General features: G+C 39.5%; 1 protein-coding gene across 3 annotated transcripts in view; it reads right to left on the bottom strand.

The window, feature by feature from the left end:
• Window positions 1–23,329, bottom strand: part of PCYT2 (phosphate cytidylyltransferase 2, ethanolamine) — a 38,260-nt gene that overhangs the window by 11,549 nt on the left and 3,382 nt on the right. For 2 of the 3 annotated variants that reach the window (XM_042451516.1, XM_042451517.1), the window contains exons 2-6: window positions 15,795–15,883; window positions 12,561–12,722; window positions 9,807–9,873; window positions 9,121–9,205; window positions 1,240–1,284 (exon numbers count right to left, since the gene is read on the bottom strand). In XM_042451516.1, the coding sequence (XP_042307450.1) occupies window positions 1,240–1,284; window positions 9,121–9,205; window positions 9,807–9,873; window positions 12,561–12,722; window positions 15,795–15,883 (448 nt within the window). The remainder of the gene's footprint in view (window positions 1–1,239; window positions 1,285–9,120; window positions 9,206–9,806; window positions 9,874–12,560; window positions 12,723–15,794; window positions 15,884–23,329) is intronic. The other variant, XM_042451518.1, reaches the window with a different exon arrangement.

Here is a 23,329-nt window from a genome sequence, read left to right as displayed (position 1 = left end):
ACAAATTTTTCCCAGGTCCCTTCTTTTTTCCTTGTTGTAAATTTAATAAATCTAGGTTATTAATTTTGTGACATATATTACAGAAGGGAGAATGATATGAAAGGACATGGACAGAAGGACTGAAGTACTAGCTGAATCCTAAACTAGTATAGAAATATTGAGCATAATTTTCTTTTTGTGTTCATGAGATAATATGAATTAAATTGGCCAGTTACTAGACTAAGAAATTTAATCTATTTTGATCCAGCAACTTAATAAAAATTGCCATGTGCCCCACTGCTCTTGTTGTGTCCTCTTAATGTAACTACTAACTAGGAATTCAGTCTGTAAGCATTACTGACTATTCTATCAAGTGACTTAACTCTGACAAGACAAACATATTGACAAATGTTATTTGCTCATTTAACTAGATTCTGCATATTAATCTATTATTCGGCTTTTCATCAATGCTTTGCTGTTTTTAAAGATCAAGAGACTCAAGAGTCTCTGAAATAAATATATGTAACTAACAAAAAAGCCCTCCCCCTCTCACTTACACATTCCTCCTCTTTCTATTGCTGTTTTGTACTCGCTGTACTAACATTTTGAAAAATTCTAAATTCACCCATACCTTAAAAAGTGCTAGAAAGCATTGAGAACAGAATGGAATTTTAGCTCCACCATATGACAGGACTGGGTATTGCTTCTGCAGCTAACTGATTCAACCAATCCTTTGCATGGGCATCGCAACTCTAGTGTGAAACAGCAACTTCCCTAAGACCAGAAGCAAGCCAAGTTGTTACCTTTTTTCTAGGCACAGCCATTTCTAGAATAAGCAAAGAGTCTTGCTTGTCTATGATGGTCACCAGGCTAAACTGTAAAGATTGCAAAGACCCCAAGGAAATGTTTGGGCTGAAACTTTCCACCCCTGAAATCCATTTTTACACACACACAAACACACAAAATTCTCAGAAATGCTTGGCCTTCATTTTACCCCATGGCTTGGCAACCAGTCCAAAGGTCTCTAGTTGGTGTGAATAAGATCTTGTTCAGTTAGGGACTTTAAACATACTTTGCTTATGAGCAGATCATTGAATTATGAGCTATTTAACCACAATCTAACTCCTACCCCCAACAAAGTCTAGTTTGCTCATTGTATGTCACAGCATAGGAAGAACAGAGTGAAGCTGCAGAAACTGCACAGTGGCATTAGCTTGGTCCCAGGATTGTTACAACTGCAGTAGGCAGTACAAAACTCACCTTCCCAAGGTTATCTGCATGTGTTCGATAATCCATGTCTTCAACCTGAAAGAGAACAGGTTAATTGCAAAAATTCTCACTGAACCCATCCAGTTAAGAAATGAAACATGAGGAGTCCTAGATGAGATAGAACATATCTGATACGGCACAGCCAACATCACTCAAGTTTTAACTTTGTCCACCAAACAGTGTACATGTACTAATGATAATGCAGCCAAAAAGAAAAGAAGCCTCAAAGAATGACAAGTGAAACTCTTCAGACAGTTAAGGGCAAATAAGAAGCAAAAGTAAAAGGAGGCAGAAGTAGAGTCAAAACCTTGAATGCAACGGTTCAGTGACTTAAACACAGGGACAAGGAGAACTATTGTAATATTCAATGCAGAGTAACAGATGGTGGCAACAAAAAAGGAAGAACAAGAGACCTCTTCCACAAGATGTGAGAAACCAAGGGGAAATTTAAAGCAAGAGTAGAAATGCTCTACCATCAGCAAGGGGGAAACATTACATGACCAAGTAGAAATTAAAAAAAATATGGAAACAATGCACTGAAGAACTATATAAAAGAGATGAAAGGAGGCCAAACTCATTCACGGTAAAACTATATGAAATGAACCTCCAATTTTAGAATGTAAAATGGAAACTGCACTCCAAACACTTGGGAGAAATAAATTACCCAGGACAGATGGCATACCTCAAGGTCAGACCACATAACACCTGTACTAAAATCTTTACACTGGCTGCCAATTAGCTTCTGGGCCCAATACAAAGTGTTGGTTATTACCTTTAAAGCCCTACATGGCTTGGGCCCAAGTTACTTGAGGGAACGCCTCTCCCGACATAATCCGCCCCATACTCTCCAAACATCTGAGAAGAACGTACTTGAGCATCCCAAGGTAAGATTAACATATACTCATCAAAGAGCATTCTCGGCTATGGCACCAACGCTTTGGAATAATCTTCCAGAAGAGCTCTGACTTATTTCTACCCTGGATGCCTTCAAAAAGGCGTTGAAAACTTACCTCTTCCGGCAAGCATCCCCCCCTGATCTTTTATAGACCTCATAAAAATACTATCTCCCAATCAGGAGTCTACCTCAGGTTGTCAATGAGATTTTATATTGTATTAATTTTTTTAAGATAGCATATGGTTTTATATTGTGATTTTAAATAATTGTTATTAGAATTATTGTTGATTGCATAATTTGACTGTAATCCTGCTTCGATACGTTGGGAGAGGTGGGACAATATAAATAAAACTTCTTCTTCTTCTTATTGTTATTGTTATTATTATTATACGAATAGAACTGCTCCAAGCTACAGATAGCATCTACTCTAGTTCTAAGTAAAATCTGTCAACAAATATGGAAAACAAAATGATCTGAAGATTGGAAACACTGAATATACATTACAATCCCCAAGAAAGGGGAGATCAGGGAATGTAGTAACCATAGGACCATTGCATTAATTTCCCATGCAAGCAAAGTGATGTTGAAAATTCTACAACAACTACTTATACCCTGTATAGAGTGAGAAATGCCAGATGTCCAAGCTGGGTTTAGGAAAGGAAGAGGCAGTAAGGATCATATTGTAAACGTATGTTGGATAATGAAGCACACCAAAGAATTTCAAAAGAAAATTAGCCTGTGCTTTATAGATTATAGCAATGCCTTTGATTGGGTATATAATTAAAAACTATGGGCTGTTCTCAACTAAATGGGTGCGCCACAACATTTGATTGTCATGATGTGTAACCTGCAATCAAGATAAGAAGCTACTATCACATAGAATACAGAGAAACGGAATGGTTTCCAATGGGCAAGGGGGTTTGGCAAGGCTGTGTTTTATCATCCTAGATGTTTAATTTATACACGGAACATATAATATGTAAGGCAGCATTAGACTCAGAGGAAGGAGGTGTGAAAATTGGAGGAAGGAAATCAATAATGTAAGATATGCAGATGACATCACACTACAGTACTAGCAGAAAATAGCAAGGGCTTGGAATGATTACTGAAGAAACTCAAGGGGGAAAAATGCAAAGGCAGGTTTACAGCTGAACATTAAAAAATAAAAAAAACAATGACCACAGATGAATTACATAACTTTAAAGTAGATGGTGAAGTAATCAAAATAGTTTAAGGTTTTCCATACCTTGTCTGAGTCATTAATCAGAAGAGAGATTATGGTAAAGAAATCAAAAGAAGGCCACGATTTGGAAGGACAGCTATGAAGGAACTAGATAAGACTTTCAAGTGTCAAGGTATATCACTGAATAATAAAGTTAGGATGGTCCATGCCATCATATTTCCCATTTCTACATATGATTATGAAAGCTAGATAGTGAAAAAAGTTGATAGGGAGAAAATTAACTCATTTGGAATGTTGTGCTGGACAAGAGTTATGCAGATACCGTGGACTTCAGATTGTTTAATTGTGTTTTAACTTTTGAATCTTGTGGATTTTTAACTATGTAAACTGCTTTGAGTCCCAATCTGGGGAAAAGGTGGGATAGGAATAAATATCATCATCACCACCACGACCACCATCATCTTTCAGCTAAAATCAGTATAGCAATTCTACAATGTTTGGCTTCCATCTTTAGCCACATATAAGCCATACAAGACATAAAGTGAAATTCAAATTCAAATGCTTTTCCTCTACACACTCTCAAGTCTATCCCCAAGACAACTTACACTGTCCATCTACAGAAGTGCTACAACACTGTTACACAAGGATGCACATTCATTACTGACTTAAAGAGCAACAACACACTCCATGTAACTCGCCTGAATACTGTTGTTCCTAACCCCAGCACTTCTATAAAAAAAACCAAAATGAAAAACACTCTTCTTCTGAGCTCCTTCCTTTCTTTATCATCCACGCAAACCAAAAGGTCTAAACACTAACAGTAGGACTCCATACACATTTCAAATGCCACTCCACCAAACATATGTCTTTTCCTTTGCTTTTGGCACCTACTGTCTAAAAACCTTCTGCCAAGCGACTGTGATCCTGGCACACATAACAGAGATGAGCAGAAAGAGCCTGAAAATCTCCAAAACATTCCTGCAATCTATCCAGAAAGCAATCTCAGATCTGAAGCCCTGAGTACCACAGGAAACCAATGTACTTTATTTATTAATTAAAATATTTATATCCTGCACTTTACAATGGGAATTCAGGGCTGTGTACAATACGCACAATTTAAAACACTTCCAGGTTAAAACCATATGTAATTTAAAGAAGAAGAAAAACATATGAAACAAGACAATAGTTAAAACAACTTTAAAAAGTAAAACAATTTAAAACCAGGTAGATGTGACCCAATGCTCACGAAATCTGGGAGTTAAAATCCCAACTAAGTGGAGATTCAAAAGTTGGGAACTACTGAGTTTGAACGTTGGATAGCGTCACAGGAGTGGTGTGAGCACTGGATTATGACTGGAGAGCAGGGTTCAAATTCCTGCTTGTCCATAGAAACCTGTTAAGTGACCTTGGGTAAGTCACACTCTCTTAGTCTCAGGGGAAGGAAATGGTAACTCACCCACCCCTACTCCAGCCCGCAAAGAAACTTGCAAAGAAAACCCTATGATATGTTCACCTTAGGGTCACCATAGAAGTCACACATCTTGAAGTCACACAACAACAACATGCAGGTCTTAGGGTCTAGGCCCTGTACATCTATGAACCTCCCCGCAGGTGATCTTGAGTAAGTCAGCTCTCTCTGAGCCTGAATTACCTCAGGGAGGTGTCGTGAAGCTAAAAGGAAGAGGAAAGGAGCTGTGTAGTATGGGAGCAAATAATAATAATAATAATAATAATTATTATTATTATTCTTTTTTTCCGCTTAGTCACTTGGAATCCAAGCGGATTACAACAATAAAAGAGGATACAGTTAAAATTCTAAAACCCCTATCCCTCCCCCCAGTATAAAAACATAATACAGTGGACCCTTGTTATACGCTGGGGTTTGGTTCCAAGATCCCCCGTGTATAACAAAATCCGTGTATGCTCAAGTCCCATTAGATATAATGATATAGCAAAATGGTGTCCCTAATAAAAAATGGAAAATCAAGGTTTGATATTTGAAATTTATACTTTTTAAAAGCATTTTCAAACCGTGTATGCTTGAACCCGTGTATAACAAATCCGTGTATAAGAAGGGCCGACTGTAATACTAAAAAGAGATTAAACCAGACAGATATTAAAACAGTAGCATAAAATCAGAGTTAAAATCAATGGAAGATTTGTAAAAAAGAAATGCATAGAGGGGACCAGATAGGATGGAGAAAGGGATGGAGAAAAGGGGAGAGAAATGGAGGATGGGGGAGGCAGGAAAATAGAGGTGGGCCTAGCCTGGAAAGGCCTGCCAGAAAAGAATGTTGGAGCAGAAATAGAAATGGACAGTCAAACAATAAAGTCATAAAGGGAAACAAAGGACAGACTCAGAGACAAGACAGGGGCTCCAAAGGACAAGGAATGATGTGAAAACCTGTACTCAAGGTAAGAGGCTACTGTCAGGACAGAATACAGAGAAACGGAATGATTTCCAAGGGGCAAGAGGGTCTGGCAGTGCATTTTATCATTCTAGCTATTCAACTTGTACACTGAACATATAATATGCAAGGCAGCATTAGACTCTGAGGAAGGAAGTGTGAAAATTGGGGGAAGGAACAGCAATGATGTAAACTATGCAGATGGCATCATATTACTTTGGGAGAAAGGCAGGATAAACATAAAATAAAGAAGAAGAAGAAGAAGAAGAAGAAGAAGAAGAAGAAGAAGAAGAAGAAGAAGAAGAAGAAGAAGAAGGGGACAGAAAGGGGGGGAGCTAAAACCATCTCATCTTGAATCCCATTGTGGGAAAAAGGCAGCATATAAATCTTTGAAATAAATAAATAAATAAAAATGTCCCTCCTCCTTTCATCCTTCTGGAAATATTTTGTGCAGCTGCTCAACCCCCTTATTATAATGTTTGTATAGTTACAATATTGTATTTTAACTGTTGGTTTTATGTGTTTTCCTTTTAATTGCGTTTTGTATTTTAACATGTTGTACTCCACCTCAAGCCTTGAGGAGAGGTGGGAAAGAAATAAAAGTTGTTGTTGTTATTAGAAATACTATTTCATTCTTTTGAAAAGCAAACAACAGGAGCTTGGCCATGAAAGGATTACACAAGAAGGACAACAGGAATTCCACAGTGTTTGCATTTGGAAATAAGTCAGGTTTTACCAAATCTTACTTCTGTTCAGGAAATGACTGGCTGACGGCTACTAACAGCCTACAGAAGCCAGGAAACATCTCCCACCCTCATCACGTAGGTTACATCCAGGGTTTTTGTTGTATGTTTTCCAGTTGTTTCTGACTTATGGTAACCCTACTATAGAGTTTTCTTGGTGGTATTTGTTCAGAAAGGGTTTGCCCTTGCCTTCTTCTAAAGTAGAGAAAGTGTGACTTGTCCACAGTCACCCACTGGGTTTCCATGACCAAGTAGGGATTTGAACACTGGTCTCCAGAGTCCTACTTGTACACCCAAAGCACTATGCCACAAGGCTCTCTACTTCTGGGTAGAGCAAGAGAAGATGACAGACAAGAGAGGAAATCTTGGTAAGATTTGTTCAGGGGGGCTTGTCATTGGCTTCCTTTAAGACTTAGAGAATGTAATTTGCCCAAAGTCTGCCAGTAGGTTTTCAGGGATGAGCAGGGAATTGAAACCTGGTCTCCTGGAGTCCTAGTCTAATACTCAAACCACTACACATATTTCTATCCCCCTCTGTATCTGAAGATTTCAGGGCACCTTACCACAAAATCAATTTAAAACAATAAAAAGAATTAAAAGATTAGATTATTTATCGGTTAAAAACCAGGCAATTTAAAACAGTTAAAACATTTTAAAACAGTGCCAACCGCACCACATAGACAAACTGGATAAAGTCAATTAGGCCTGAAGGCTTTAATAAAAAGCCAGATTGATACCGGGTGCTTTGTTTTAAGAAGTATATAGACACATTGGAGCAAGTTCGAAGAAGGGCAACAAGGATGATAAGAGGTATGGGAAACAAAACATGAGGAAAGATTGAAGGACATGTTTAGTTTGGCAAAGAGAAGACTGTCGGATAATGACCAGATTGCACTCTTTAACTATCTCAAGAGCTGTCAGGGAAAGAAGAGGGCAGGCCTGTTCCCTGCTGCCTCAGAGGGTAGGACCAGGTCTAAGGGCTTGAAGTTACAGGAGAGTAGGTTTCTAATGAACATTAGAAGAAACTTCTTGACAGTAAGAGCAGTTCAACAATGGAACTAAACTGCCTAGAGAGGTAGTGTGGGTTCTTCTTCTGGACATCTTCAAAAAGAGGCTGGATAGCTACCTGCTGTGGATGCTTTACCAGGAGATCCTGCACTGAGAAGGGAATTGGACTTGATGGTCCAAGAGGCCTTTTCAACTCTATGATCCTATGAGTCTATGACTTTCTCTACCTTCCAAAATAACATACAGTTAATCCTCCACATTTGTGGCTTTGACTTTTGCAGCTTTGATTATTTGTGGATTTGATTAATATGTTCTCTCTAGAAATCTCTAGGTCTCCAGTGTGACTCTGTCAGAGGTTGACTATTGCTGGAGGACCACTTCTCTAGGTATTTGTGGGTCCTCCAGTGTGATTCCATGAACTTCAACTAGATGTTGATCATAGATGTAACACAGAATATATAGTGACTACTCCAGACCTCAGTTCTCAGGCAGGAATATATAGGGGTATGTTATGTTGAATGAATGAATGAGATTTTATTTATATACCGCCATTCCTTTGATCACGGCGGTTTACAGAATAATAAAAATACAAAATTACACAATCAGAGTCCCCCCATATTAAAACAATACAATACAAAATTATAAAATCCATCATTCAATCCTAATAATTAAAAACCAGTAAAAACACAGTGGAAGCAGTTCCAACCATTACAATACACACAATACACAAGGAGAAGGATGGCAATAGGACACGTGGGGGAAAGCTTGGCGAAAGAGGTAAGTCTTGAGGTTTTTCCTAAAAGACTCCAGGGAGGGGGCCGAGCGGAGCTCGTCAGGGAGAGAGTTCCAAGTCTGTGGGGCCGAAGCAGAGAAAGCCCTATGCGCCGACACCGCATATCTCACATTGGGAACTCTCAAAAGTTGTCTCCCACCTGGCCTGAGAGTGCGGGGCGGATTATATGGGGAGAGACGGTACTCCAAGTACTCTGGGCCCAAGCCATTTAGGGCTTTATAGGTAAAAACCAACACCTTGTATTGCACCCGGAAGCGAATTGGCAGCCAATGCAGATCTTTCAATATAGGTGTTATGTGGCTGGCCCTGGAGCTACCAGTGACCAGCCTTGCTGCCATATTCTGAACCAACTGTAGCTTCCAAGTTTGGTACAAGGGTTGCCCCATGTAGAGCGCATTACAGAAATCGAGTCGAGAGGTTACCAGTGCATGTACCACTGTTTCAAGGTCCCCCCGGCCCAGGTAGGGTCGCAGCTGGCGTATCAGCCGAAGCTGATAACAGGCACCTCTGACTGTCGCATCCACCTGAGGAGTCAGATGAAGCGACGAGTCCAGAAGCACCCCCAGACTGCGAACTGTGTTTTTCATGGGAAGCATGACTCCATTCAGGACAAGTGGACAAATTTCCTTCCCGGGACCGGGGGAGCCTATCACAAGTACTTCCATTTTCTCTGGATTCAGGCTGAGTCTGTTTTCCCTCATCCAGCCCATTACCGACTCCAGACAGGCACTGAGCGGAGAAATGCCCTCCCTAGTCACTGCATCAGTCGGAGACACTATGAGCACCCTGTTGGTCAAGAAGCACCCTGCTCCCTCAAATACTCCAACCTTCCTTTGACTCACAATGTTGCTGTGATGAGCCTTGGTCATGAGCAGCATACGGCCAACCAGATCTGTGGTAGACACTCCCTGGGTGCGTTTACATTCCCTGAAATAAGACACGTTCAGAATGAGACAAAGGCCTTAGTAATGGCTACTGGCATTGCTCATAGTGTCCTCAAATTCACATCTTCTTGCTACCTTGAATATATGCTTGAAATACCATAGGGAAGCAGAGGGTGAAGAGAGGAGAGGAAAGAGCCCAGAGAATGGCCAGAAGGAGTCTGATGCCTTACTTACTTACTTTATTAACACTGTTTTTTTCTCTCAGCATAAGACCCAATAATTTAATAATTTAAAACACAAATACAGCTAAGATCTTATTTTACCATAATTAAAAACAATTAAACAATAATTTCTGTTTTAGAAGCACATGGGTAAAACAGTTTAAAACACATTAAAACAAACAAACAAAAATCCTACTATGACTATGACTAAATTTAGGCCTTCTAAGCCTAAATGGATTTGAGCCAGGCCAGCATTTTTGCAGGAGATCATCTGAGAACCAAGACTGATCTCAGCTGTATGGAAGAAGAGCAATCTACAATTGTATTGGAGATAGTTTTATTGAGCATTTCTGCAATGTGTCACTATTTTGATGTATTGAAGGATTCTGAACAGATCAACATCAGCAATAAGCAGATCTTTACCTGTATCTCCCAGCATTCTTCACTTCCTCATAGGTGTCCTTGCCATCTGCTGTAAGTGTGATATCATCTATAAAGAAAAAGAGCACCATATTAGTGGGAAATGGGGGATCAGTCAGGGGGCTCATTCTCATTTGTAGTTAAACCTAATTTCCGATTTGGCTTTGCTCTATGCTGTTAATCGATTCCAAAAGGTCCCTTGTTCCCACTATGAAAGTGGAACTTTTCAATATGTCAGTGTAACCACTTTTCCTCCCACATGATTGTCATCCCCATTAGTTTGCGCCGCTTCAAAATAAATGCCAATCATCATGGCAGCCCAGGTTCTGGGTGGGGAGGAAGGAAGGGACCCAGCAAGAGAAGAAAGGAGGACACGGCATGTTTTGATTTATTAAAAATAAAATTAATCAATGAATCAATAGATTGGTGTAGAAGCTGCTTGCTTTTGCAAGCAGTTGTGAAATCAATCTATTGATTCATCAATTAATTTTTTTTTAAAAAAAGGCACCCATAGGTCACACCAACAAATAAAAAGGCAGCACTTGTGTGTGTGTGTTAAATTTCCCAAAAAAATGAGGAGGGACGGTGAACACTCCTCTGCTATTAGTCCCTTCCCTCCAGAATGATGTGATTATGATCTATCATTCTGACCTGTTGAACAGGCTTCAGAATCGATGCTTCTCAAAAGAACTGCATAGAAACTACTGTCTGGAAAAAATGGGGTTTTTGCCTTTGCCTCGCTTTATCACAACAGGAATCAATCATATTGTGACAGGAACCGATTTCAAATGGGAACAATGGTCATTTAAACTGATCGGCAATTCATAGAATCATAGAGTTTGAAAAGACCACAAGGGCCATCCAGTCCAACACCTGCCATGCAGGAAATCACAATCAAATCATCCCCGACAGATGGCCATCCAGCTTCTGTTTAAAGACCTCTAAGGAAGGAGACTCCATTACACTACGAGTGAGTGTGTTCCACTATCGAACAACCCTAACTGTCAGGAAGTTCCTCCTAATGTTGAGGTGGAATCTCTTTTCGCTCTATTTCATAGTGAGAACGTGCCCTGAGAAGCCTAAAAGTCACACACTGGACTTTAATGATGGCAAGCTAGTATACAAGGAAGTCAATTTTCTTTAAATGAGGTGGGGGAGGATTTTATTTAGATTCTATTCCCTGTCTAGAGGAAAAATAAATTTATGAAGTAAGCAGTATCTTGAAAAAGATCAGCCTGAAGTGATGTTAGATAACCTGAATGCAATTCTGTATTTCCCTTTACTCTATTTTTCTTCTCAAAAGCATAATCCATCCTACCAGCTATCCATCCAGAACTTTATGGCTTTCCTATATTATGCTGTGGAAATGATAAAATCTAGGACAGCGAACAAACATGAGATCTAGTAGCAGATATATAAAAATTATTCCTGTTTATTTTAATCTCAGAACCACTGTTAAGTACAACCAGTTTCACCATGTAAATATATTATGGCCTCATTCTCACTAGCCCATTTGCTCTGGATAGAACTGGGCAGATCTGGTTGCCCCCATACCGAATCTGCCTGGAAAGAAGTTCGTACTGCCCTCTACCTTGATCGATGCAATTTGTCCCTCGAGTTCACATTTGCAGTACTGCTTTAAAATGGAGCCTCCTTTGTTGTCAATCAAATTCACTTCCGCTTTTGTCAAATGTGACATATCCTACAGCCATTGGCCAACTGAATGGGTGCTTTCCCACCTCCTTGTTAAAAAAAAACTGGCAGCAGTGTGCTCATAATCTGTCAACTTGTCAAATTAAAAAACCTCTAGGTGTGTGTGTGTTGTGTGTATTTGGGTCATTACAGATGATGGCAACCCTAAAACGACCCCATCCTGGGGCTTTCTTGGCAAGATTGGTTCCAAGGAGATTTGCATTGCCTTTCCCCTGAGGCTGAAAGAATGTGACTCCCCCAAAGTCATGAGTTTCCACAGCCTTCCCTCTGAATGCCAGCCTCTAGCTTCCCCTTCACTTCCAGCCCAGCATTTCCTCCTCTTTGGAACCTCTTCCCTTCCCTTCAAGCCTAATGCCACCTCCAAAGCCCTTGCCCCCCCCCCTTATGCCATCCTCTTCCCTTCCCTTCCAGCCCAAAACATGTGCATAATCTGTCACAATAATAATAATACCTCACCTCAGAATGTCATCTCTGCATCCTCTTTCTTTGCTTTCCCTTCGATTGCCACCCCAGAATGCCTTACATACACACATACATATGTAGCAAAAGCATTCAGACATTGTATCAATTTGCCAAAAAAAACCCACAAAACACAAGCATTCACATATTCTGTCACACACACACACAATTTTAAAAACGTGCCATGCCAGCAGCAAGCAAATGAAAGGGAACTGTAGCACAAGCAGACACATTCTATCAATATGTATCAACCTGTAGAACAAGCATTCGCATAATCTGTCAAAAATAAAATTACAAAGAGAGAGAGAGAGAGAGAGAGAGAAAGCTGCCTGCGAGAGGGGAGTCATGTTCCACGCTCTGCCCTCCCTCTGACCTAAACCCTCCTCTGAACTCATAACTGGGGCCAAGTTCACATTTGTCAACAACAGGGAAGAAATGGGTTTTCCCTGGTTCGGGTGTGAAAGACCCTAATTCTGATGTGTATAAACCGGTGCCAGTGGGAACTTCCGATTTTTAATCTGGGTTACAATTCAGTACAAAAGGTAGTCTGAATGGCCCCTATGTTACCAAAAAAACATAACTCACCTCCATGAACACAGAAATCACAGTTATATTTATCCAGAGTTTCCAGTGTTGTGACATAAGGAGCTCCTGGCACAATCTCATCCACCCACTTAATAGCCTTCACCATTTTGTATCTCTCTTCTTGAGTGAAGACAGGGGGACCTTTATGGTTGGAAATTTCCTCTGGGATTAAGAAGAGGAGGAGAAATCATCTGGTTAGAGTCAAGCTTCAGTGAAGTTTCAAGCAGTCATGGCTGCAGAGAAAGCTCAGAAAAATACAGGCAGGGTAAGGTGAAATCTCAAAAGCCAAACAAAGAATGGTCAAAGCTTAGAGCCAGACTATGTATACAACCTGGCACCAGAGCCCAGGAAAAAAGCATCTAACCCCACCAAAAGGTGGCAAGGTCTCAGCGCTTTTTCCACTTTCTTGCCACTCTCCCTGATGTACCAGGAGCTTATCCTCACAATGGTTAACCACAATGGTTAAAAGGGGGAGAAGTCAATTGTAACCTCAGCTGGGTATACGTACAATTTCTCTGTACAAGGAGAGGAGAAGAGAGAAGCAACTCTGAGGAAAATCCCATGGGGGAATGAACAAAAGGGTTTTGTTTCTGAGGGCACATGTGATAATGGGGTGTATGAATTCAAACAAAGCAAAACAAGCTTCTTGACTTTGAGGGCATGCATGTCTGATGATGGTGGGGTGATGTAGCCTGAGCAAGAGGACCACAGGAAAAAGGTGGCATTGTCTGGCTGAACTTGGCTTCAAGAAGCAAATGGCTCAACTTCAGAGTAGGAGGAGCTCATAACAAGATGGCCAGGGCTGATGGTACAAGTATAAAAAACAGTTCCTTTTGTCACAGGATTTCAAGGGCTGAATAGAAGTAGGGGGCTGAAAGATCTTTATTATTGGAATGTCTATTTTTAGGCCAGGAAATATTCAAGTGTGAGAGAGAAGTGGCAGGTCTTGTTTCCTAACAGAAGATATATAAGAATATTTATTGATTTGCTTTTGGGCAGTGTTTGAGGTCAGCTGGGGATGATCAATCAATGTTTTATCTTTTAGACACCAGTCCAGATGGGCAGCTATATTTGCCTTTTTTCCCCGTTTGAAGATCAAACCATGTTTTACACATTATTTTTTTCTTATTGAATTACATGAATTAACTGAAAATTCAAAAGGAAAGAAGAAAATTTAAATACTGAGTCAGGTGGCTCTGCCTTCTCCATTTAGGATAATTATATGTGGACAGTGTCAGGCAGATAACCTTGCTTAGATAGTCTCATTGTACAGTATAGAGTGAGATACATGGGCTACATTATAGTAACTTGGTTCTTAGTAACTCTTAGGCAAATTCTGATTATTGGAATGTTTTTATATTTAAATATGGTTAATTTGATTTATATCGTGGCTTTCTCCCAAAGTGGGACCCAAAGCATAATAGTATTTTAAAGTCCTATGACCCCTTATGAATCATGGACTGGTTCTAAAAAGGAACCTCCCCACCCTGCTACATAAGCCATGGCCCATGTGGGAAGTGGCAGATGGTAATCCATTGAACAAATTCATAGAAAAACAAGTTCTAAAATACACTGAACACCTAAATAATAATAATATGATTTATTTATACCCTGCCTTTTCTCAAGGAATCAAGGCGGGTTACAACATCTTAAAAACAATGCAATAGAGTAAAATATCAGTTACCATTACAACAAGTTCCCCTCCAACCCCCCAACCCAATTAAAAAAATAAAATCAAGGAACTAGAATAAATAAGAATAAATATAATAAAAGACAAAGTGGGGTGGGATAGTATATATTTGCACGGCAGACAGATGGCTTGCTGGGGGGGGGGGTAACATACAGCCTGCACAATTGCACCTCCCCAGCTATCCAAAATCTAAAGTTGGAGATACAGAATTACATTTATACATTGGGTCTAGCTACTATATAGTTATGGTTAATTATAGGCTTCCATGTTGTATCTCCCATAAAAAAGACAAATAAATGTTGGATTTCCCTCCCTTTCTGGTCACATTTTATTTTCTGCTATTGCCTGATGCTACAGTTTTATCTCTATGTTGCCGTGTTCTCAAAGCTTGAAGGCTCTATTTGTGCCTTTTACTCAAGCAGACAATGTAGAGGACCATATAGGTTTTTTTCCCCTAGCCCCATATCTACTAATATTTTGGTAGAACAAACATTTGGCAGAATACCTCTGATGCTGGGAAGTGTCTTTCAGAGAGAAATTAACATACTAATACTGTATGGTGGTGTTGGTAGGCAAGACTTGTCTTTCAAGAGATAGGTTTATCTGTCAATAGTGACTGCATTTCCTGTTTAAGTGGGTGCGCTTTCATTAAAGAAAACAGGAAATAATTGGTTGGAAAAAGTTATTTTGCTTTGAACAATTAACGCAATGTATCATGTACTTGTTGTTGGTTTGATTTGTTTATGGTTAGATTTCTAGCCATCACTTAGTTAAGTTTTCCCTCTTATGTCTTATTAAAAAAAAGAAGGGAAATTTTAAAAGAGAAAACCAAAAATTATAGTTTAGAGCTATACTTCCAACCAATAAATTCAGAGCACCAGTCTTACACACGCTTGTTAACTTAAACTGGCACCTTGATGGATGTTTCTTGTATTTTCACTTTCACTTCATGTAAACAGGAGAGGTGAGCTCCAGTCTTTGACCTTCTAATGGGAAAAAAAACCCTCTCTGGTTTAAATCCAGAGTTAAAGTTAAAGCAAATTGGAACCATGTCTCATTCAAAACACAGACTTCCTCCTGATTCTGCATCTTAAAACACACTATCAGTATTTGATATTGTGGCTCATAACCAATTTGTGCCAACTGATTCAGAACTGGAGCAAATGTAATTATTTATTTCCAAATTGAGCTGTTTCTGAGTGGAGTAACATAATACAGTATTTAGAATAGATTTAATTAGCTTTGCTTAATGTTATCACTAAACTTCATTTCTGAGAAGAGGTGTCAGTAAGAAGGGAAACCATTTTCTCTTATAAACAGGTAAAATACACAAAGATGGAATCTTCATGAGTCAACGTACAGGCCTACTTTACACCATATTTATAAATTAATTGGACTGTAATAAAGATGGTGTAACTGTGGATTAGACTGCACTGCAAATCTGCTGTGTGGGGATGTTGACACCATTCAAGGCTGTGTTCTGAGTAATCTGGGTTCCCTTTCCAGGGATGTTTCTAAAACAGATAAAGAAAGATGGAACTTACCATCTGTGTGAACTCCCACAATCAGATAATCACCCATTGCACGAGCCTGCCGCAGCTGGTTAGAGTGCCCATAATGCACCATGTCATAGCTATATAAAAGAAAAAGGAGCTAGTGTAAATGGCATGGCATTCACTGTGATCTTAAGAGTCTCCTGTGAAATATAAAAAAGTACAAATGTCAGTTGAGCTAGATAGCTACTGAGTCACAAAACTGATACCAGTTACTGAATGAGGCAGGGTTCTGAACATGATTTTATTTCTAATTACATTAATGTTGAAGAGCCTGCATAGTGTAGTAATTTTAGTGTTAGACTCTGAATACCAGGGTTCAAATTCTCATTCAGTCATGGATACCCACTGGATGTTCTTGGGCAAGTCCTACTCTCTCAGCTTCAGAGGAAGGCAACGGCAAACTCCTCCGAACAAATCTTGCCAAGAAAATGCCATAATAGGGTCACCATTAAAAAAAAATGTGAAGGCACACAACAGCAAATATTAATGAAATTTAACCATTGCGATCTTTCTCAGAAACACAGATCTTATCTCCCTGTATTTTCTCATTTTGTCACTGTTACATCATCTCCACAAACACAGAAACCAAGTCTAATTCTTGCTCAGTGAAAAAGCACAAATGCTAAAAAAGACTGGACTGGATCCTTCATTCTGAAAGCAGACACAAGTGTGAAATCTCAGCACATTTTGATCTTGAAAATTACTACCTCAAAGATAACTAAAACAATAACAAACATTGTGACAGCTACAGAAATGTCTGTGTCTTTTTCTGGGACAGAAGACTAGCAATAAGGTATTAAGTTACTCTTCCTGGGGTCCCTGGGTGCAGTAATGGTTGCATAGACTAGTGCTATATTTCTGGATCTCTGAGTGAAGTCAATACTATAAGTGAAAACTGCACAGCCAAACAGGAACTATTTTAGGTAAGGATCGATTTACTTGATGTTCCTGATGTGCCACTGTTTACTTCTGAGAAGACCAAACTGTACACACTATATTATAATGTACAGTCAGCCTTTCTTATACACGGATTTTTTATACACGGATTCAAACATCCACGGTTTGAAAATGTTCAAAAATGTATAAATTTCAAATATGAAACCTTGATTTTCCATTTTTTATAAGGGACACCATTTTGTTATGCCATTATATTTAATGAGACTTGAGCATCCACAGATTTTGTTATACATGGGGGATCTTGGAACCAAACCCCAGCATATATCAAGGGTCCACTGTACTCATTTAGCCATAAAGACATTTTCTGGTGCAAAATAACCATGGAAGAGTGAAATTTGCAAGGGAGAAATGTTAGGAAGCATTTAAGAGTTCAGTTATCCCTTGCTCTTCCCCTGAACCACCACCCCTCTCAGTGTTATTCTCTAGTGGAACGCCAGATACACGTTTATAAACTGAAAATGTTTCCTTGCAGTGGGGTGGGGTGGGGTGGGGTGGGAGAAAGCTGTTTCTCCTTGTGGGGGGGAGGGAGGAGAAAGCAATACTGGGAGAAAGCTGTTTCGGGTGAAAGCAGTCACTAGGGAAAGGTTAAACACCTCACATCGCTGCTTCTCAACTGCAAATTGCCATCTCCAAAGGACACCTTATTGTATAGAAGCAGACTGACATTATGTACAGAACTGACATTAAGAGACTGATATTATGTCTAGAATGTGTTGTGATATGCTAGCCATCTCAATGTGCCAATTTCAAGCCTGTGGGTAGTTGATTAAGAGTAAAAATGTATTACATCAGGGCTAAAGTGTTTGCACAGTATTCTGTATGGTGATCTTCAAGAGGCAAAATAATTATTTACAGAGAAATATTTTTATTAACTGCCTTTGAGCAATCTAGGTAGAAATATTAATATAGTAATCGTGAGGTGAAATAAGCCCAGTCTGCTATCTTTAAAAGAAGTGAAATAAGAACCCATGTCAAGCATATAGGAATGCTGCCAACTCATCCAGGTGTAAACCACCTCTATAGTGAGACCCCAGGCATAGCAGTAAAGCAGGGCTTCCCTCTCATCTGTGGTACTTCTGAGATGCATTAGGTTTACTGGATAACAGGATTACTGGATCATCCAAAATCCACAAAAAAGTGTTACCTTTATTAGAACAATCAAAATGCACAAAATGCATGATGCAAACTTCGAAACTCCACTAGCTTCTTGTCAAGCAAAAGGGTTAAAAAAACATACAGGAGAAAAAATGATGATGTTAGTCATAGGCTGCATTTTCTCAAGGTGTTGTTGTGATGTTGTTCTTTGGAGGCATATCTATGTACATAGGCCCCTCCTCCTGGCCATGTGGCACTGGGAACAAAGAATTCCAAAGGCTAATAAACTTCAAATCAGATAAACTGATTCCCATATCAGATAAACCAGTATCAGCCACAGTAGCAAAAACCTGCTCAATCTAGCTGGAAGAATGTAGAGTTAGTCCTATGGACTGTTTCTGGCTAGGCTGTGCATCATATCTAGGTTAACACACAAAGAGACCACTCTTTTCTGAATGACTGTAGCCATGGTGAATAAATCCAGTGTCTGCAAATATACTACAGTAGTGAACTAAGCTGAAATATATCTAAACAAGATTTATATTTAGAGATACTGCAGTGTACTGAAAATGATGAAATGCTACCAAATACTCAAATGTAGGGAAATGACTGTATATGTCCATGCTCTCGATGATATGTAAGCTGTTATGATATTCCTATATTACAAATGTTGTGTTAGTTGATTTTCCTTACCACCACAATGTATAAATGCCAGGCTCTTAAGAATGAGAAATGTTCCTTATAAGGCATAGCTTACATAAGATGCTTAGACCATGTATGCAGGCAATATGCCTAGACCAGTGTGTGGACATATATGTAATGTCTATGAAAAAGAAAGTGCCTAGATTGGAAACGACTATGTGACATAAAATTCCTCCACAAGGTGTGTGCACTGCAAAAGTAATTGTTTTACTTATTAACTATACAAAAGATTATAAAACTGCATGATTATTTGCCTATTATTTACATTTCCTGAAAGATTCTTAAAAGGATTGTTAAAGATGATCTGCCTGCAGAATTATTGTCTATATCTGTGGAGCTTAGATGATCCAAATGGTAAACTATAAGGAATGCTAGTTAGATATTGATCAGCAGACACAAGGCAAATTTTCAGTCCTTCAAAGAGAAGCACACCTGCTTCAGTGGTGAGATCATACAACCATAGCAATGGGATTCCACTTTAAATGCCCTGGCTTGGCCCTAGAGTATCCTCAGATTTGTAGTTTGGTGACATCCTTTGATTTCTCTTCTAGAGAGTGCTAGCTCAGGGTTATTCAGCACAGAATTTTATTTTCATCAAACTACAATACCTAGGATTTTAAAAGATGGAGGCATGGCAGTTAAAGTGATATCAAACTGCTGTAACTGTGGTACAGAAGCTCTTTGCTTATGAAAATCAATACCATAGCCAAAAAGTTCAATGAGAAACATGAGTGGAGTATTAGCACGCTCAGGAGAACAAATACAAACAAACATGGAGAAGGGGTGGAACTTTACAATGTACAGGAGAGGGGGAGCAACCCTAAAAACAGACCACCAAGGAGTAAGCATGCTCTGTAGCCAGCATATGTCTGGGTAGATAGGGAATGGAGCACAAGAGGGAGAAAGTATCCAGCAAGAAGACATAGCTTATAAAACTGTTTGCGGTCTGAAGGCCTGGTTCAGAAATAAAGGGAAGCCAATATTCACTCTATCCCATCTGATTTTGAAGCATAAGCAGGTTCAGCCCTGGTTAGTACTGGATGGGAAACTGCCAATGAATACCAGGTGCCGTAGGCTATATTTCAGAGGAAGGAACAGGCAAAATGACCTCTGAATATTCCTTGCCCAAGAAAACCCTATGAAATTCATGGAGTCACCATAAGACAATAGGTGACTTGAAGGCACATATACAAACACACACACACACAACTGGAAAAAAATGGGCAACTAAGGCGGGTTCTACACCACCAAAAAGTACGTGCTTGGCACGTACTAGGGTTAGGATAATGATGATGATGATGATGATGATGATGATAATAATAATAATAATAATAATTTGTTTTATTTATATACCGCTATTCCAAAGATCATAGCGGTGAACAGCAAGTAAGCTAATTTGCCCCCAACAGTCTGGGTACTCATTTTAGCGACCTCCTTGGAAGGATGCAAGCCTGAGTCGAGCTTGGGCCCTTTTGCTGGTCTTGAACTCGCAACCTTGTGGTTTTGAGTGAATGGCTGCAGTACAGGCATTTAACCACTGCACCACCAGGGCTCTTCTACATGGGCGCCACCATTTTGACGTAGCGGACGCTTAGCATCTGTACGTCTTGGCGCTATTATGATGCCGCAAGCACGCTAATGGCGCCGCAAAAAGCCACTTTTTGCGGCTTCTTTTTGCTGTGCGGAGGAATTGCACGGTTTGTCCACTGAGGCTCCTCTGTGCAGCAAATGAGGGCGCCAGCAGACCGCCCTTTTCAGCAGTCTGTAAAGCACCTGAGTTTAGATTAAGCTTCTTTGAGCCCAGTCTTCCTACTTCATGTACTACATATGAGCAAGCAGGCCATGAAAGAACCTTTTCTTTTCAAATTCTTTAAAGGGAATAGTCTGAAAAAAACAAAAACATAACTGTTACATGACCTATATTTTGTATCCAGATTATTTATTATATCATTTTTGAAGTATAACACACATTGGTACTCACTCCTTTCCAGTATTGTGTTTCCCTTACTAATTGGTACAGCCTCACTTTTGCTGATAAGGAATTATTACAGAGAGGAGAAGGTGAGTAGGATGAGGAACACATTTCATAATTAAAATATCTCTCTTATCAATTAAGAGGAGAAGATACTTGATACTGCTAAAATGAAACAGGAAACCATTCTTAGAAAGTTTTATTTCAAACAGGGTGAAATAGCCATGATTTTGTTTTGTTTTTTAATAGTCATAATGGGAGCAAAAGTTATGTCAACATGGATTACGAATTAACATGCAAGGCAAGAAAACAGCATGAAGAGAGCAGCAATTCTTATGGTTTAATTCCATTCCAACCCAGAAGATAACAAGTGCATCAGAGACAGAGCAAACAATCAGGTGCTCAGGTGCTGTACTGCACTTTACCATATACAGTATATTCAACTGTAAGTCGACCTCATGTATAAATTGAGGGCAGGTTTTGGAGTCAAAATTTTGGATTTTGGAATGATCCATGGATAAGTCGAGGGTAAAACATAGGGGCACGTAACAATGGATGTAAAGGATGAAGCAAAGGCAACAATGCCAAAGAATTTACAAAATTCTGGCAGGCATAACTATTTGTGTTCATACTAAAGGCTGGATGGATGGGAGAACAGAGGGAAGGACAGACTAAGCTCTTGCCTTTTGCTATACTACTCAAAGAATGGGACGGTTCTTACACATACACAGACACATACACACAAGTTACCAAGGCTTTTTGAATTACATACCTACATCCATCCATTCCCACCAAATCTTGCTATCTAAGTTCATTCCTCAGATCTTGAATTAACCCTGAGAGCAAAGGGTTTCCTTTAACAGGCTGAGCCTTCCTTCATTAAGAACATGCTGTTCCTTCAATTATGTTTTTGCATGTATAAGGGAAGATACTGTAACATTGATTGCTAATAAAGTATTTGAGACTGTTAATGGAAACTGGCATTGCCAGTTCTGTTTTACACCTAGCCATGAGGAATAGTTCTCCTGACACTGCTTACATAATCAGTTTTAGTCCTTAGCAAGCATTATCCCAGTTGCTATTATGAATAAACAGAGCCAGATGGCAAGAAATGTTACACTGGGTAGGACTATATATATGAATATTTATGAATATAGGAGTCAGTATAGAAACTATATATTCTTGAAGTGTCTGTTTATCCAGTGCTTCTCAAGCTACCTGATGTGGGGAGGGGGGGGATGGCAATGTCTACCCATGGCATATTTGTACCATGTTATTACTATGTGAGGCTTTTCCACCTACAGACTTGCCAGGGACTGGGAGCTGATGGCTTGGAGATCATCACTGGTCCAGGGATCATCACTACCTAGTACTGTCTTAATCTATGCACTCATACCCTCCCCTGCCCTGGCTCCTTCCCTAGTATAGGAAAATACGGGTTTTCTGCTCCAACTGTTGAATGGGCAAACCTGGCAAGAATGATCTATCCTTTCCATGATCACCTACCAAACAAATACAATTAGGAACAGGGGAAATGGGCTGTCATAGAGAAAATAGGGAGTCAAAAATTTGTTTGTGGCTCTGGTCTGGCTCTGCCTAAAACCAACTACCAAAATATTAACCCTAAAGCAATGTTGCCTTTGACACTAAACAAGATTCTCCACACCTGCATCGTCTAACCTGTGCATCCAGATTTCTCACAATATATTACTTGGTTCCACTGTCTAGGCTTCCTCCAAATCTTTTCACTTCCTCCAACATCTGCATTCCACTGAAAACCCTCATGATTACTAAAAGATTGCTAAACTCAGAAGTTATTTTCCAGCCTGACTAATGACTCTTGCAAGATTTCCCATACTTCCTGTCTCCATTGGGATCCCAGTCTTCACAGTATGTCTGCTGTTCTTTTTCACTATGCATCGTCACTAGGTGAACCCATCAAACTTCATGAATTCAATGCCACCTATATACTGTTGATACCAACAGCATTCTTCTCCAGTCTAGAACTGACCCATCTTTATCCTTGCACCTTCATCTAGAAATTAGCTGCTAGAATCACCTACATCTCTCATTGCTCTGATCATAATAGACCTATTTAAATTATCAAAATAATGTCCTGTTCATTTCCAAATTCAGCATTGCTTCAAGATCTTTCATTTTAAGTTATTGGGTTTACTGTGACATGAGGAGAAAAATGAGTACTTGATCTTGGAGAATGAGACTGAACAAATTGATTCAAGAGGTGTTCCGTTTGGACTGCCAGAAAGAAAGTGCAATGTCTTGTGTACAAACAACTCTCTAGAGCAATGCTACTCAAAGTGATGGTCTGTGCCAGTGGTATGCAGCAAGTTTCCAGGAAAGAAAGGAACAGTTGCAGCCAAAGGGCACAAGTATGGCATCAGTCCCAGGCCCATTAGCTATAACTGTTGCTGGTCCCCCATCTCAGATGACTTAAGAAACATTGACAGCATGACAACAACTATCTCTGGTTTCTCCATTAAACTGGGATACCCAGAATTAAACAAAGAAAATACATATCGGTTGGGTCTTCCTCATGAGGTTGTGACTTCTAGCCCAGCCAGCAGTAGTATAGCTGCAAAAATATAATGGCAATTTAATGCTTAATTTTTTAAAATTCAATGTATATTTTGAAAAAATTAGAAGGGATAATGATAGTAGGCCTTAAACCAGCAATGGATGAAAAGAGTGAAATGGCAAAAAGATAACCATACTATTCAAAATGGAATTTGGGGGAGGTTACCCCAAGTAGCCATGTCATTGAAGGCATTTTACTACA

Source organism: Sceloporus undulatus, chromosome 2 (assembly GCF_019175285.1).
Source record: "Sceloporus undulatus isolate JIND9_A2432 ecotype Alabama chromosome 2, SceUnd_v1.1, whole genome shotgun sequence".
Classification (NCBI taxonomy): Eukaryota; Metazoa; Chordata; class Lepidosauria; order Squamata; family Phrynosomatidae; genus Sceloporus; species Sceloporus undulatus.
This window is presented reverse-complemented; position numbering and strand designations above follow the sequence as displayed.